Genomic DNA, 14412 nt, shown 5'->3' on the forward strand with positions numbered 1-14412 from the left:
GTGGGAGGGTATCGCCAGGGCCTTCTCATATATTGCCATAAAAAAGTTCGCAGCAGAAGCAACTGAAGAGGTTCTCAGCCCAAGGCTCAGATGTGGAACTGAGAAATGAAAAAATCCCAGATAAGAAACAAATTAATCAGGTGCCAGGGCAACTCTTTTCTCTGAGGCCCCAGAGAAAGCATTGTGATTTTCATGCTTGCCTGAAAGGCACATACCAGGAGCCAGAGGTCACAGTTGAGGTTCAGTTAAAAGGTAATTTATGTGTATAGTGCTCAGTGTCACAGTGGGCAGGAAGGTCAGAGGGCATTGTGGGAATTGTTTCTCTCCTTCCATCATCAGGCTTGACGGCTGGCACCTTTTACCATCTGAGGCATCTCGCCAGCCCAGACCTAGTTGTGCTTTGATGATAGATTGTATGGGTGTGGGTGTGAGTAGAGGAAGATGAGACCACATGAGACCCTCAGGTTGTGTTGCCAGACTTGGTGTGCGAGGGCTGCCTCTGGGCTTATTCTTCAGAAGCCGCTGGCTAAAGTGGCTAGCACAGTCAAGGAAGTGGGCTCTAATATTTAATTTTTAAGTAATCTAAAGATAAAAATAGCCACTGTAGCTAGTGAAATATTTGTCCTGAGTTTCACTGCAGACATTAAGTTTTTGGATGTCCAAGTGGAGATGCCTGGGAAGAGTTTGTATGGGAAGCTAGTGCAGAAAGTTAGAAGGCATCAACATGCAGGGGGATTAAAGGAAAGGAAATCAGAAAGGAGATGCCAGAGACTGAGCTGTGGCCCATACTACTGTGGAGAAGTGGAAACAATGAGGTGAGTCTTAGAGAAAAATGGGGGTACTTGCTGCCAGTCAGGCAGGCAAAGCATGTAGAACTGGAACGTGGCACCCTGGGTCTTTAGAGGAGAAGCTAGAACTGTAACAGGGCACAGAATGGACAGAGAGAGGGGGAGGGAGGGATAGAAGGGAGGGAGGGAGAGATAATGAGTTGTTGCTGGTAGGTTGAAAGTAAAGAGAGAAAGTCAGTGTTACTTCATGAGGAAAGAGAGCAAGGATGCCTGTGTCTATGTTTGGGCTTCTTGGGGATTTAACATCTTGAAGGAAGAAAGGGCTATGCACACCTAAGAAAGTCTGAGTCAGCATCAGAGCTGTTGGCATCAGCCCTGTGGGAGCCCATGAGAGTCTAAGTGCTTAGTGGGGTTGGTCTCCCCTGAGCTTCAAAGCAGCTCTTCGGACATATGTCCCTCAGGTTGCCCCTGTGGTTTCTACTAGTAGAGACGTAGTCCAAATGGAAGCATGTCAACTTTCTGTTGCTCGTACCTTTAGTTGTGAATTCAGTTTGATGTTACAGTTGGGTTTCTGAGAGAGCAGAAATCATATTCTTTCCCCTCCTCCAACTTCTCCCAGATTCTTCCTCCCTTACATACCCAACTCCATAGTTTTTTCTTTCTAAATAACCAGACAATCAAAAGGAAAATGGATTTGGTCTCATTTGAATGTTGTCAGTGTTTCCTGAGTTAGTGTCCAGGAGCTCTGTCCTACAGCAGTAAGAAGGGCTGCTGAGACATGTGCTCCATAGTTACACACCTGCCTGGAGGCTAGCAGACATGTGTTCTGTAGTTACACACCTGCCTGGAGGCTAGCAGACATGTGTTCCGTAGTTACACGCCTGCCTGGAGGCTAGCAGACATGTGTTCCGTAGTTACACGCCTGCCTGGAGGCTAGCAGACATGTGTTCCGTAGTTACACGCCTGCCTGGAGGCTAGCAGACATGTGTTCCGTAGTTACATGCCTGCCTGGAGGCTAGCAGACATGTGTTCCGTAGTTACACGCCTGCCTGGAGGCTAGCAGACATGTGTTCCGTAGTTACACGCCTGCCTGGAGGCTAGCAGTGTGGCAGCTGAATGCCTGTTGAAAAATAAGGGTTCTGTATGTACAATTTTCTGTCCAGATTGCAGATTTGAAAGCAGCCAGACAACTTGCTTCTGAAATCACTGCCAAAGGAGCTTCTCTGTATGACTTGCTGGGCAAAGAGGTTGAGCTGAGGGTAAGTAGTGATCAGTTTAGGAATGAAAAGTCTGTCTTCTTACCCTGTACTTCTTCCAACTTATACTGAGCTGTTCCTGATTGAGTGGGCTAAAGTGTGGGAAATTGGTAGAGGGCGTGAATCCTTTTCTGATTCTAGTGGACACTGCCCACTGGTGTTAATCATTTTTAATTAAAAATACTTTTCATACAATATATTTTAATCATATTCTTTCCCCTCCTCCAACTTCTCCCAAATTCTCCCTCCCTTACATACCCAACTCCATAGTTTTTTCTTTCTAAAAAACTAAAGACAGTCAAAAGGAAAAACCATGGAATCCATTTATTGTTGGCCAGCCTCATAAGTGTGAGCCTGCCTTGAGCGTGGTGAGTGCACTAGGTGTCACTGCACTGAGGAAGACCTTGAGTGTGGTTAGTACACTAGGTGTTGCTCCACTGAGGAAGACTGATTCCTCTCTCTAGCAGCTGTTAACCACAAATGGCTTCTTGGTTAGGAGTGGGAGTTTACATTGAGATGGTTGATATCATTAACTTCTAGTTCAGCATGTGGCCTGAGGCTGAGACTTTCTTCCTGGCCTCTTCTCTGCATTGCTCTCAATAGTGTACTCTCAGTTCGTGGCTCCCATAACTCACTGCCCCCAGACATCTTTATTAAGCCAGCTGTCATGTTAATGTCACTGATATGGAATATGGTCTAGGCATTAGGAGTTTCAAAGTTTTCCTAGATGATTATAACATAAATGTTTGTGACCAGTGATCTCGGGTAGCACTTCCAGGTAGCTGGAAGAAGATGTTATGACTTGCAGTTCAGTGCAGTCTACCACTGAGTTAAACTTTAGAGAATCAGTGTGACATATATATCACATTCTTTGAGGGAGTATCACTGGCCATGAAGGTGAGCATCTGTAATCCCAGCAGTTTGGGAGTAGGAGGATGGGGGATGGCGTAAAGTTCAAGCACATCTCAGGAAACAACCAGACTCTTAAGGAAAAAAATGACAACCTATTAGTTAAATTAAAAACTGAAATCTTTGTCTCAATGTGTAAGTGCTTTTATTTCTCCTAGGAACTGAGAACAGAAGCCATTGCTAGACCTCTAGAGATAAACGAGACTGAGAAGGTGATGAGGGTCGCAGTCAAGGACATTTTGGTAAGATTGCATGGCTTTATTTGTTGTTCTTAACACCTGGGACTCAAATATATGATCTGTGTGCAGCAGACAGAGTAAGAGGGGCTTCAGGAAACTTAGAGGATATTTTAGGATTCCTACATTGTGACTACTACATTTCTCCTTATAAGTAAAAGCATTTTCTCAAGTTATTAAACATTCACCAGTTTTTTGCCAGGCAGTGGTAGCATATGCATTTGATCCCAGGACTCAGGAGGCAAGGACAGCTAGATCTCTGAGTTCGAGGCCAGCCAGGTCTGCAAAGCCAGTTCCAGGACAGCCAGGGCTACACAGAGATAGTCTCTCAAAACAAGCTCTTCCCCACTCCCCCCCCCCCCAAAAAAAAAATTCACCAGTTTTAAAGTAACGTAGCCATTCTTGTTCTGATGTCTTGGTGAATATTATCCTACTTTGTTTAGCCAGTTCCTCCCTGCTGGGCACCTAAACAATCCTAGGCTTTCTTTCTGTCTCTGTATAAGGAAGGGTTTAGAACTCAGGACTTTGTATATGCTAGACAAGTACTTTACCACTAGGCTACACCCCAACCCTTAACTCTAAGATGCCCTATAATAGGTAGAATGGTCACCATCTTTTCCCACTCCCTCATTGTCGGCTAGTTTTGTTAGAGATGCACGCGTGTAGATGCATTGTTTATTCATGTATGTCCACAGGTACATAGCTCTGTCATGCTTTCTTAAGCTCTGAGTATAGCAAGCACCTGGATCTTGGCTTTTAAATGCTACTTTCTACTAGTGGGAGCCAGGGCACCCAGAAAAAAATGGCTCATTCCAGAGCTGGTTAGGAGAAATGCAGCCTCTTAGTGTACTAGGAGGAACAAAGGTGTTCAAAGGTTACCAGGGGTCTGTAGGAGAGACATGGTGCCAACTTGGTGGGTTTCCCTGACCAAACCAGGGACTGTTGACCCATCAAAATAAATGAATTACAATAGTTGGCTTTATAGTATAAATCAGTGAAATAGGAAACAATCAATTCTCAAATGAAAAAATGTCAAGGACACTACCAATGCAATACTTACTACAAGAGCAAGAGAGCAGGTGAAGTTCTAGCATCACCCTCAACTGAGGGAGGAAGTAAGGTGTCATCATTAGATAACTTGAGATTATGACAGCTTATAGGGTGAAGTTTCTCCATGGTATTCCTGCCAGAGATGCATAATCGGAATCAACTGACAAACTAGAAGCATTCTATCAATTAGCTGGCTGACACTTACCAAAGTGAGGTCATGCAATGTAAGGAGAGCTGGAAAGCATTCCAGCCTGAAGAATACCCAGAACCACGCCAGCACTGCCTGCTGCTCCTGCTGGCTACAGAAATGTCCCTAGGACACACAGGGAGACAGCGATGACCCCGAGAGTACATGACAGTGGCCATGTACTGTGTTCCTGCCTGGTTGTAGCTTTCCTGTTTCCTGTTACACAGGAAACAAAAGGACAAAGGCAACTAGACTTCACAGCAGCCTCCGCTCGCCTAATTTAGGGCAAGTGCTTTGTATTCTGTCTGTTCTGTAAATGTAGGATGGCGTCTAGATTTAAAAATCTGTAAATAACCATATTTTATACATACCGATATTCTAACTGAATCAATGAACATGGCCAAATACACTTTGAGCACTGAATATTAAAAGCTGGTCCTCCTGAAGGGGCACAGTTAGTTCCTTGGTGGACAGCTCCTGTGAGCTCTCCTCAAGGGGCACAGTTAGTTCCTTGGTGGACAGCTCCTGTGAGCTCTTCATTATCAAAAAACATTCACCTCCAGTGTTTCATAATTCTGAAAGCAAAAGCAAACTGATAGCATGGGTTCTTAGATAGATTGCAGGGTGCAGGCCAATTATTTCCAGACGCTGGAGATTCATGTTTATACATTGATCTTTATTACTTGAGGAATATAGAAAAGATTTTAAGGTCAGATAAATTCCCTAAGCTGTAATGTGACTTACTCAGAAAATATTCATTACCGGCAAGGGTTTGGGGTTAAGGGCACTGGAGAGATAGCTTCATGATTAGCACATACTGCTCTTCCAGAGGCCTGTTTGGTTCCCAGCACCCGTTAGCTAGGCCACACCCTTCCGTAACTCCAATTCCAGGGGTTCTGGTGCTCGCTTCTGGCCTCTGGGCACTGCACACATGTGCATAGTCTTAGACAAATCCAATGTACATCATTTTTTTTAATCTAAAAAAAAAGAATTGTTAAGTAAGGACCCACCACCTTCCTGTTAGAATGAATTTACACTTGTATTGGAATTTTTAATACATTTGCAATAAATGAATATATATATATATTCATTATAATTATATATATTCATATAAATATATATGTATATATATTTAAAAGAGTTTTATGTGTGTTTGCTCTTGCCACTTGGGTTTCTTTTGTTGTTGTTGTTGTTGTTTTCTCTTAAAGACAGAGCTTACTCTGTACCTGTAGCTGGCCTGGAACTCATTATGTAGAACAACTTAGTCTCAAACTCAAGAGACCTGCCTGACCTTGCCTTCTGAGTGCTAAGATTAAATGCAAGCACCACCAGGCCTGACTTTTAGTGATTTTTAAAGGAAGAATCAGAAAAGTAGTGTGCTGAGCTGGATCTGCAGCTCAGTGATAGAATTACTTGTCTGGCATGTGTAAAGCTTAGACACTGAGCCAAGGCACACACACAAATTCCACAGAAATTATTGGTTTTTACTTACACACACACACACACACACACACACACACACAATGAGGCCATAAATTCACTGACAATAACTGTAGTTTCAAAAGACACCCTGTCCCTGAGAATCTTGGCAAGTGTCTGCTCTTCCAAAGTCATTTCTTGGTGGATCCCTGGCTTTGCAGAGACCTGCAGGTAAACAGCTGGAAACCCTTTATGGTGTATTACCACACATGCAGAGTACCCCTTATGGTGTATTACCACACATGCAGAGTACCCTTTATGGTGTATTACCATACATGCAGAGTACCCTTTATGGTGTATTACCATACATGCAGAGTACCCTTTATGGTGTGTTACCGCACATGCAGAGTACCCCTTATGGTGTGTTACCACACATGCAGAGTACCCCTTATGGTGTGTTACCACACATGCAGAGTACCCTTTATGGTGTGTTACCGCACATGCAGAGTACCCCTTATGGTGTGTTACCACACATGCAGAGTACCCCTTATGGTGTGTTACCACACATGCAGAGTACCCCTTATGGTGTGTTACCACACATGCAGAGTACCCTTTATAGTGTATTACCACACATGCAGAGTACCCCTTATGGTGTATTACCACACATGCAGAGTACCCTTTATGGTGTGTTACCACACATGCAGAGTACCCTTTATGGTGTATTACCACACATGCAGAGTACCCTTTATGGTGTATTTCCATACATGCAGCGTACCCCTTATGGTGTATTTCCACACATGCAGAGTACCCCTTATGGTGTATTACCACACATGCAGAGTACCCCTTATGGTGTGTTACCACACATGCAGAGTACCCCTTATGGTGTGTTACCACACATGCAGAGTACTCCTTATGGTGTATTTCCACACATGCAGCGTACCCCTTATGGTGTATTACCACACATGCAGAGTACCCTTTATGGTGTATTTCCATACATGCAGCGTACCCCTTATGGTGTATTTCCACACATGCAGAGTACCCCTTATGGTGTATTACCACACATGCAGAGTACCCCTTATGGTGTGTTACCACACATGCAGAGTACCCCTTATGGTGTGTTACCACACATGCAGAGTACTCCTTATGGTGTATTTCCACACATGCAGCGTATCCTTATGGTGTATTACCACACATGCAGAGTACCCCTTATGGTGTGTTACCACACATGCAGAGTACTCCTTATGGTGTATTTCCACACATGCAGCGTACCCCTTATGGTGTATTACCACACATGCAGAGTACCAGGGGGGAATCCTACCTTGCCATCAGAACTTCATGCAGGGTTACACAGTCACAACATGGGGAGGAAGTTCACACACAGCCAGGTTGTGCTCCCGACTCTGGTGTAGCTCATTTGGTGCTCTGAACCACGAGGCTCTGACAGCTGGCTTCTCACAGCACGAGCATGAAGCCAGCACATTGGCTCTTACCATGCCACTTCAAGCAGATGTGCTCTTAGAAAGATAGGAATGTCTGCGGATATAGCCAGTGATCTTCCACACACACACACACACACACACACACACACACACACACACACACACACACACACACACACACCGTATTGCCAACAGCCCCAAGCTTCTGTCCCATTGTGCCTCGTCCTTGTTATAAAGCTGCATCTAACCAGAATGGCTAGTTGCTGCTGTGGGATCCATTTCTGCATTGACTTTACCAATAAAGCAGTTTCTCCATTTATTTTAGTTTCAGTTGAGCTTTACCATAGAGGGAAAAGGAATCTTCTTTGTCCATCAAAGCAGACAGAGGGTCACAGCTGAGGCTAGTTCATGAAGGTTTTGTTTTTGGTCCCCTCCTGAGCCAACTCTGTGTGTGTGTGTGTGTGTGTGTGTGTGTGTGTGTGTGTGTGTGTGTGTGTCTGTCTGTCTGTCTGTCTGTCTTGTATGTATCTGTATCTGTATGGGTGTCTGTGAGTGTATCTATGTCTGAGTATCTGTGACTGTGTGTGTATCTGTGTGTGTGTGTTTTTGTGTCTCTATGTATGTGTGTATGCATATCTTTGTGTGTTTGTGTGTGTCTCTCTCTGTGTGTGTGTGTATATATATTTGTGTCCACTCCCTAGGTTGGTATTTTGTAACCAGGGAACAGCCCAAGTGAAGGCTGACAGTGCAAAGTGATTGACCAATGCCCAATCCTAACCAAGCAGTCTGGACACAAATCCTATGACCTGTCTGTCTTTACTAGGACATTCTTCTCTCCACTTTTGTTTGCTTCCATGGACAGAAACACCCACTTTGCATGACAAGAATGGTATTCTCTGTCCAGTACCCTCCTTTCATTCCTGTCACTGGAAGTACTTTGTTAATAAGTTACTGTGGGGGAGGGGTGGGCTTTTGTTGGTTTGCTTTCTTGTGTGGTTTGTGTGATGTTGCTTTGTGCAAAGTATTAAGGAGCTCTGTGCTCAGAACCAGGTGACAGCCCTCCCTGGCACCTTATCTCACTATTTCCTGTTCGTTGTAGGCACAGGTTCAGAAGACTAAAGACCTGCTCAATAACGTGGCCTCTGATGAAGCAAATTTAGAAGCCAAAATTGAAAAGAGAAAATTAGAACTGGAAAGAAATCGGAAGCGATTGCAGACCCTGCAGAGTGTCAGGTAGAGTCACTAGAGTGTGTACGTGGACATTAGGTTGGAGGAAGGGACATGGCATGAGCTGTTCAGCCATCAAAAAGTAGCCTCACATACAGAGACTCCATGCCACAGTTTCCTTGCTGCCTGTCCTAAAAGCAGACTACTGTGCGCTCTCACTCTCTGTAAGGCTTTTACTATGTCTGCAACATGGCTGGACTCTTTAAGTTTTGTGGTTTCTCATAACATGAGACAAAGTAAATCTGGATGGATTTACTTGGCCTTCTGAAATCTTACCACACATTAGATTGAAACAGAACATCCTGCCATCTTCTGGGTTGAGTAGATTTTAGACATCTCACTTTGATAATTCCTCCCCTATCAGCAATTCATTTTCCTTATGACTTTGGCTCAGTGGAGAAACAGTTCTGCTGAGCAGTGTCTCAGTGGCCGGAACATTGCCTGTGTCAATGGAACCTCTTGTGTATTCCTCAGGTTTTTCTTTGTGCTCTTCTATTTACTTGGTTTTTGCCTTCCCTCCTTGGGCTCAATATTTTTTGGTTTTTCTTTTTACAATGTTGGGAATGAGCATTGGCAAACCACAGGCACCAAGAGCAAGGCACCAAGGGGCCTCACCTTCCACCCCTGAGCCTCGCTTGTTCCTCTGCTGAAGTCACTGCCACGAGAGTCCTCGGACTCACTAACAAAGTCATCCTTAAAGCAGACTCATTCTAGTTCAGCCCCAATCACCATCTTTGTTTGTTTGTTTGTTTGTTTGTTTGTTTGTTTGTTTCAAAACAAGATCTCACTATTTAGCTCTGGCTGTCCTGGAACTTACTGTGTAGATCAGGCTGTCCTGGAACTCACAGTGTAGATCAGGCTGGCCTGGAATTCACTGTGTAGATCAGGCTGGCCTGGAACTCACTGTGTAGCTCAGGCTGGCCTGGACTCACAGAGATCTATCTGCCTCTGCCTCCCAAATGCTGGGACTAAAGGTATGTGCCCCAAATCTTTTAAATTGAAAAGTTGCTCTGTTCTAGTTTTAAAAGCTTAGTGTTCTCTTTCCATCTGTTTTATCCTCTGTCTTACTTTTCTATTGCTGTAACAAAAGTTACCATGACCAAGGTAATGTATGAGAGAAGGCATTTAGCAGGGACTGCAGTTCCAGAGGTTAGATAGAGTCCATGCTGGAACAAAGGCATGGCAGCAGGGACAGCTGGGAATCCACACCTTGATTCACAGCAGGAGAAAGAGAGCACACTGGAAAATAGAACAAGTCTTTTGAAACCTCAGAGCCAGTGACATACATCTCCAACTAGGCCACACCTCCTAATCTTTTCCAAACACTCACCAACTGAGGGACAAGCATTCAAATACCACATCCCCAACTCCTTGTGTCATTTTAAAAACTGTCTCAGGTGCTTGCTTCCCAGCACATTCACTGAAACTGGAATGACAGAATGGCATGGACCTGGAAGGATGACACAGATTTGTGAAGCATTCTGTAGTTGTGATAAGTGTTCTCTTGATGCCGTGGACAAGCAAGCACCTCAGCAGTCAGAACTGATGTCTCAGTGATGCTGGGACATCAAAGTGGCCCCAAGATTCAGGGGCTGTGCAAGACAAAGGGTCTGTCCACACGTTTGTCCCTTACTTGGTCGGTGTCATCCAGCATTCCTGTCAGGATATTGGTGCCAAGAATTTAACCCCAGTCTGAGCCATGATGTACTCAGGGGAACTTCAGTTTGGAAAGAGAACATTCTCAGCCCAGGTAGAAGGCGGTGTCCGCAGTCTCCGCTCGTATGAGAAGCAGCCTTGCTAAAGAGACCCAGAACATGCCTCAAGGTTTTCAATATAAGGGTTTTTTTGTTTTTGTTTTTGTTTTTGTTTTTGTTTTTTTGGGTTTTTTTTTTTTTTTTGGTTTTTTTTTTTGGAGTTGGGGGAGTCTGTGTGTCTCCCAACTCCTGAGCTAAAGGGGTACTTCCTTGTATCTTAGCACTTTAGCTACCACAGGATGCCACAGGACTGTAGGCACATTCTCCTATAACTAATTCTAATTCTTTAAAAATTCATATGTATGGATGTTTTGCCTGCATGTATACCTGTGAACCATGTGTGAGAGCCTATAGAACTGGAGTTAGAGATTATGAGCTGCCAGGTGGGTGCTGGGAATTGAGCTCTAGTCATCCTGGAGAGCAGCCAGTGCTCAATTACATCTCTCTAGCACCTCATTCTATTTGTTAAGATCAGAATTTTCCTGTTAAGATTAATAACAAAGCCAGGCGTGTTGGAGTGAGCCTGTAATCCCAGCACTCGAGGAACAGGGAGAGGAGGGGAGGAAGGGAAGGAAAAGGAATACTGAGAGGGAAAAGGAAACCTCACCAACCAGCTCAAACAGGCTTCTGTATTGCCAGCTTTCATTTCATTTTGTTTTAAAACAGCTCTCATTTGCAGCGGCCTATTTACCTCTTTGTCATGTTCACAGTAGACTTTGATTACTTACTGATTTTGAGAGACATGTACAGCACATATGTTAACACTATGTTAACCCTGTGGGAGCCTGTGATTCATTGAAGTGAAATCCACAGAACTGTGTCCTAATAGATTTAATTTTTCTTAACTTGTTATTGATTCTTTCTGACTTTCACTTCATCCCAGTCTCGCTCTCCTGTCCCTTTCTTGCCACCTCCACCCCTCAAAATAAATTAATTTTTAAGAATCTTAATATGGAAGCTGTAGTGTATCACAGTGTGTCCCACAGTATACCCTTTGGTCCACACATCTTTATTTGCAAATGTTCATCACATTGAGTCAATGGTCTTACTAAGATGCCCCTGGCTTCTGCTACACCATCAACACTGGATCCTCACTGGGACTCCTCTCAGATATCCTGTTGCTGTTTTGTGTCATGGAGGTCCTGCAGATCTCTAGCACTTCCTAGATGAGATACATGTTGGGGTGGGCAGCTCAAAGACCCGGATCTGAGCCTGGGTGGTAGCTGAGGCAATCAGCCCACCAGCTCTCCTGCACAGACACCATCAGGGCAAGTTCTCCAGCACTGCCCTGGCTAGTTCACCCAGTGCCACAGCTGGCAAGGGCCAGGGCCAGCTTTCCTGCTCTCATGCCCTCGAGGAGGATCACATGAAACCATGCCACCAGGGCCAACTCTACTGTGCTGTTCAAGTGAGGTGCAGGACCCATTCTCCCAAGTACGGTTTAATTTTTATTAAAAATATACAATCCTGGTTGGATGTAATGATATACACCTTTAATACCAGTACTTGGAAGATAGAGGTAGACAGATCTTTGTGAGTTCAAGGCCAGTTTGGCCTACATAGTGAATTCTAGACCAAGTCAGGGGACTACATAGTAAAACTTTGTCTCAAAAAAAAAAAAAAAATACACATACACACTCATTTCTATCTGTACCTGTATTTAGGGACTTAGCATGATGGCACACATATGAAACCCAGTACTCAGGAGGCTGATCAGGAATTTACCAAGGACAGGCTAGGCCACATGAGACCCTACTAAAATAGCTGAGAGGATGTAGGTTACGTCCAACATTCAATGCATGTTGTTAGTGATTTATATGTAATTTTTTACTTAATTCTCCTACTTTCAGGGTTTGGCTTTTTTTTTTTTTCAGCATTTTATAAAGAATACATGGTTAAAGATAACTATGTTCACTTTTTGTCCCATACTGTGAGAACGAAGACAATTCTCAGTAGTTAAACATTAAAATGTCGACATCACTCTGAAGGGAATCTCACAGTCATTGTGTAGGGCCCCAGGGAAACTCTGAAGAGGGACTTCAGTCACATCAATGTAGATCTGAGTCTCCTTGGAATGAAAAAGAGGCTCCATGTTAACAAATGGTGGGGTAACAGAGAGGAACTGGCCACTGTCAGAAGCATGTGCAGTCATGTTCAGAACATGATTGAGGGTGTTACGCTCGGCTTCTGTCACAAGATGAGGTCTATGTATGATCACTTCCTCATCAATGTCGTTATTCAGGAGAATGGGTCTTTGGTGAAAATCTGAAAATTCTTGGGTTAAAAATACATCCACAAGGTTCAGATGAGGACAAGTGTTGCTTGTTCTGTCTCTCAAGCCCAGAAGGATGAATTAATCCTTGAAGGAAATGATATTGAACTTGTTTCAAATTCATTGGCTCTGATTCAGCAACCCATAACACTTAAAAACAAGGATATCAGAAAGTTTGGGGATGGCATCTACATGTCTGAGACGGGAACTGTGGGCCAGGCTGACAAGCAAGATCCAAGGTACCTAGCTCCAGAAACAACATCCTGATTACAAATACGATTTGAGCTTCAATAAAAGACATATATTGGGGGAAAAAAACCCAACAAAACTATGGTTTTTTGATAGGTAGAGAGGGGTAAAGGTGAATTATTTTTAAGCAGTTTTCGGAGTGGGGACCTTGTGTAATTAGAGGGTTCATGATGTATTTGAGAGAAATTTATGATGATGGAAGTTGGGAGTTTCACACTAGCTAGCGCAGATTGACTGACTCTCACTTCTTATTTCATTTGCTCATTTTAGGCCAGCCTTTATGGATGAGTATGAAAAGGTTGAGGAAGAGTTGCAAAAGCAATACGGCATCTATCTCGAAAAGTTCCGGAACCTGGCTTACCTGGAGCAGCAACTTGAGGATCATCACAGGATGGAGCAGGAGAGGTTTGAAGTAAGCCTTGGACTGCTCCCCCGTGCAGAGAGGACAGGAGAGCTGCCTGTGTGCTCAGCGTTTGCACAGGCTCTAGGGACCTGAACTGTGTTGCTCACACTGAGCAGCAAGCACTTTACACCTGAGCCACCTCCCCAGATCCTCACTGTGGTTTTTTGACAATAATCAGGTCTGTTTCCTGGTTATTTTATGGGGTCAGGGGGCCAGTGTCTCACAGTGTTCCCTAGACCAGCCTCTACCTTCAGCATTCTACATGCAGGGACTATAAGATACACACTACCATGCCCAGCTGCCAACACACCTGACATACTACCTTCTCCTGGTCCTACACCAGGAACTGTGACCAGGATTTCCTCGTTTATCTTACCATACTGACCTGTCTGTAAGCAGCTTTAGCATTGGAGTGGTGAAGCAGTATGGGAGAAACACGAAAACACTTTTGTTTTCTTTTCTTGTGAGCAGGAGAGCTGTGGCTGTCTGCACTAGACACATTTCCTGTGTCCCCTGTCCTTGCAGCACACACGCTGGCCTTCTCTTGTGTCCCTTTTTTCCTTTACAGTAGTGTGGGAGTGGGAGGAGGGTATGGACCCAGAGCATCAAATACCTAGGCCACTCCCACAGGCTGTTGGGTAGACAACAGAGGAAGAACACAGGTTTAGGGACCTCATAGGTTGCTCCAGCAAACTTTTTAATTTTTTTAAAAAGACTTATACATGTCTATTTTGTATACTTATATTTTGCCTGAATGTATGTCTGTGTGCCATGTGCATGCAGTGCCCTCAGAGGCTAAAACTGGGCATCAGATCTCCTGAATTGGTGTTTAGATGGTTGTGAGCCACCATGTGGGTACAAGGAATTGAACCAGGGTCCTCTGGAAGAGCAGCCAGTCCACTTAAACAATTTCCTAAGGTGTTTGGTTTGGTTTGTCATGGTTTTTTGCTCTATATGGCAAATACTTCAGTATTCATACAGTGGTGAAGAATCAGATCATCCACCAAAGTTCATTTTTTTGAATCTGTTTTTTTCCCTCCACAGGAAGCTGAAAATACCCTCCGTCTGATGCAGAATAAGCTAAAGGAGGAAGAGAAGCGACTGCTCAAAAGTGGAAGTAAGGCCCCGTCCTGACTAGTGTTTTCAGCTGTGAGAGTCACTTATGTGTTTAAGGTTTTCACGGGGGGGGGGGGGGAGAGAGAGAGAGAGAGAGAGAGAGAGAG

General features: G+C 44.2%; 1 protein-coding gene across 6 annotated transcripts in view; it reads left to right on the top strand.

Moving 5' to 3' along the window:
* Cluap1 (clusterin associated protein 1) overlaps positions 1-14412 on the top strand; it is a 31678-nt gene that overhangs the window by 6750 nt on the left and 10516 nt on the right. For all 6 annotated transcript variants that reach the window (XM_076937274.1, XM_076937275.1, XM_076937276.1 and 3 more), the window contains exons 5-9: positions 1952-2047; positions 3112-3195; positions 8384-8517; positions 13057-13198; positions 14234-14306. In XM_076937274.1, the coding sequence (XP_076793389.1) occupies positions 1952-2047; positions 3112-3195; positions 8384-8517; positions 13057-13198; positions 14234-14306 (529 nt within the window). The remainder of the gene's footprint in view (positions 1-1951; positions 2048-3111; positions 3196-8383; positions 8518-13056; positions 13199-14233; positions 14307-14412) is intronic.

This window comes from Arvicanthis niloticus, chromosome 6 (genome assembly GCF_011762505.2).
Source record: "Arvicanthis niloticus isolate mArvNil1 chromosome 6, mArvNil1.pat.X, whole genome shotgun sequence".
Classification (NCBI taxonomy): Eukaryota; Metazoa; Chordata; class Mammalia; order Rodentia; family Muridae; genus Arvicanthis; species Arvicanthis niloticus.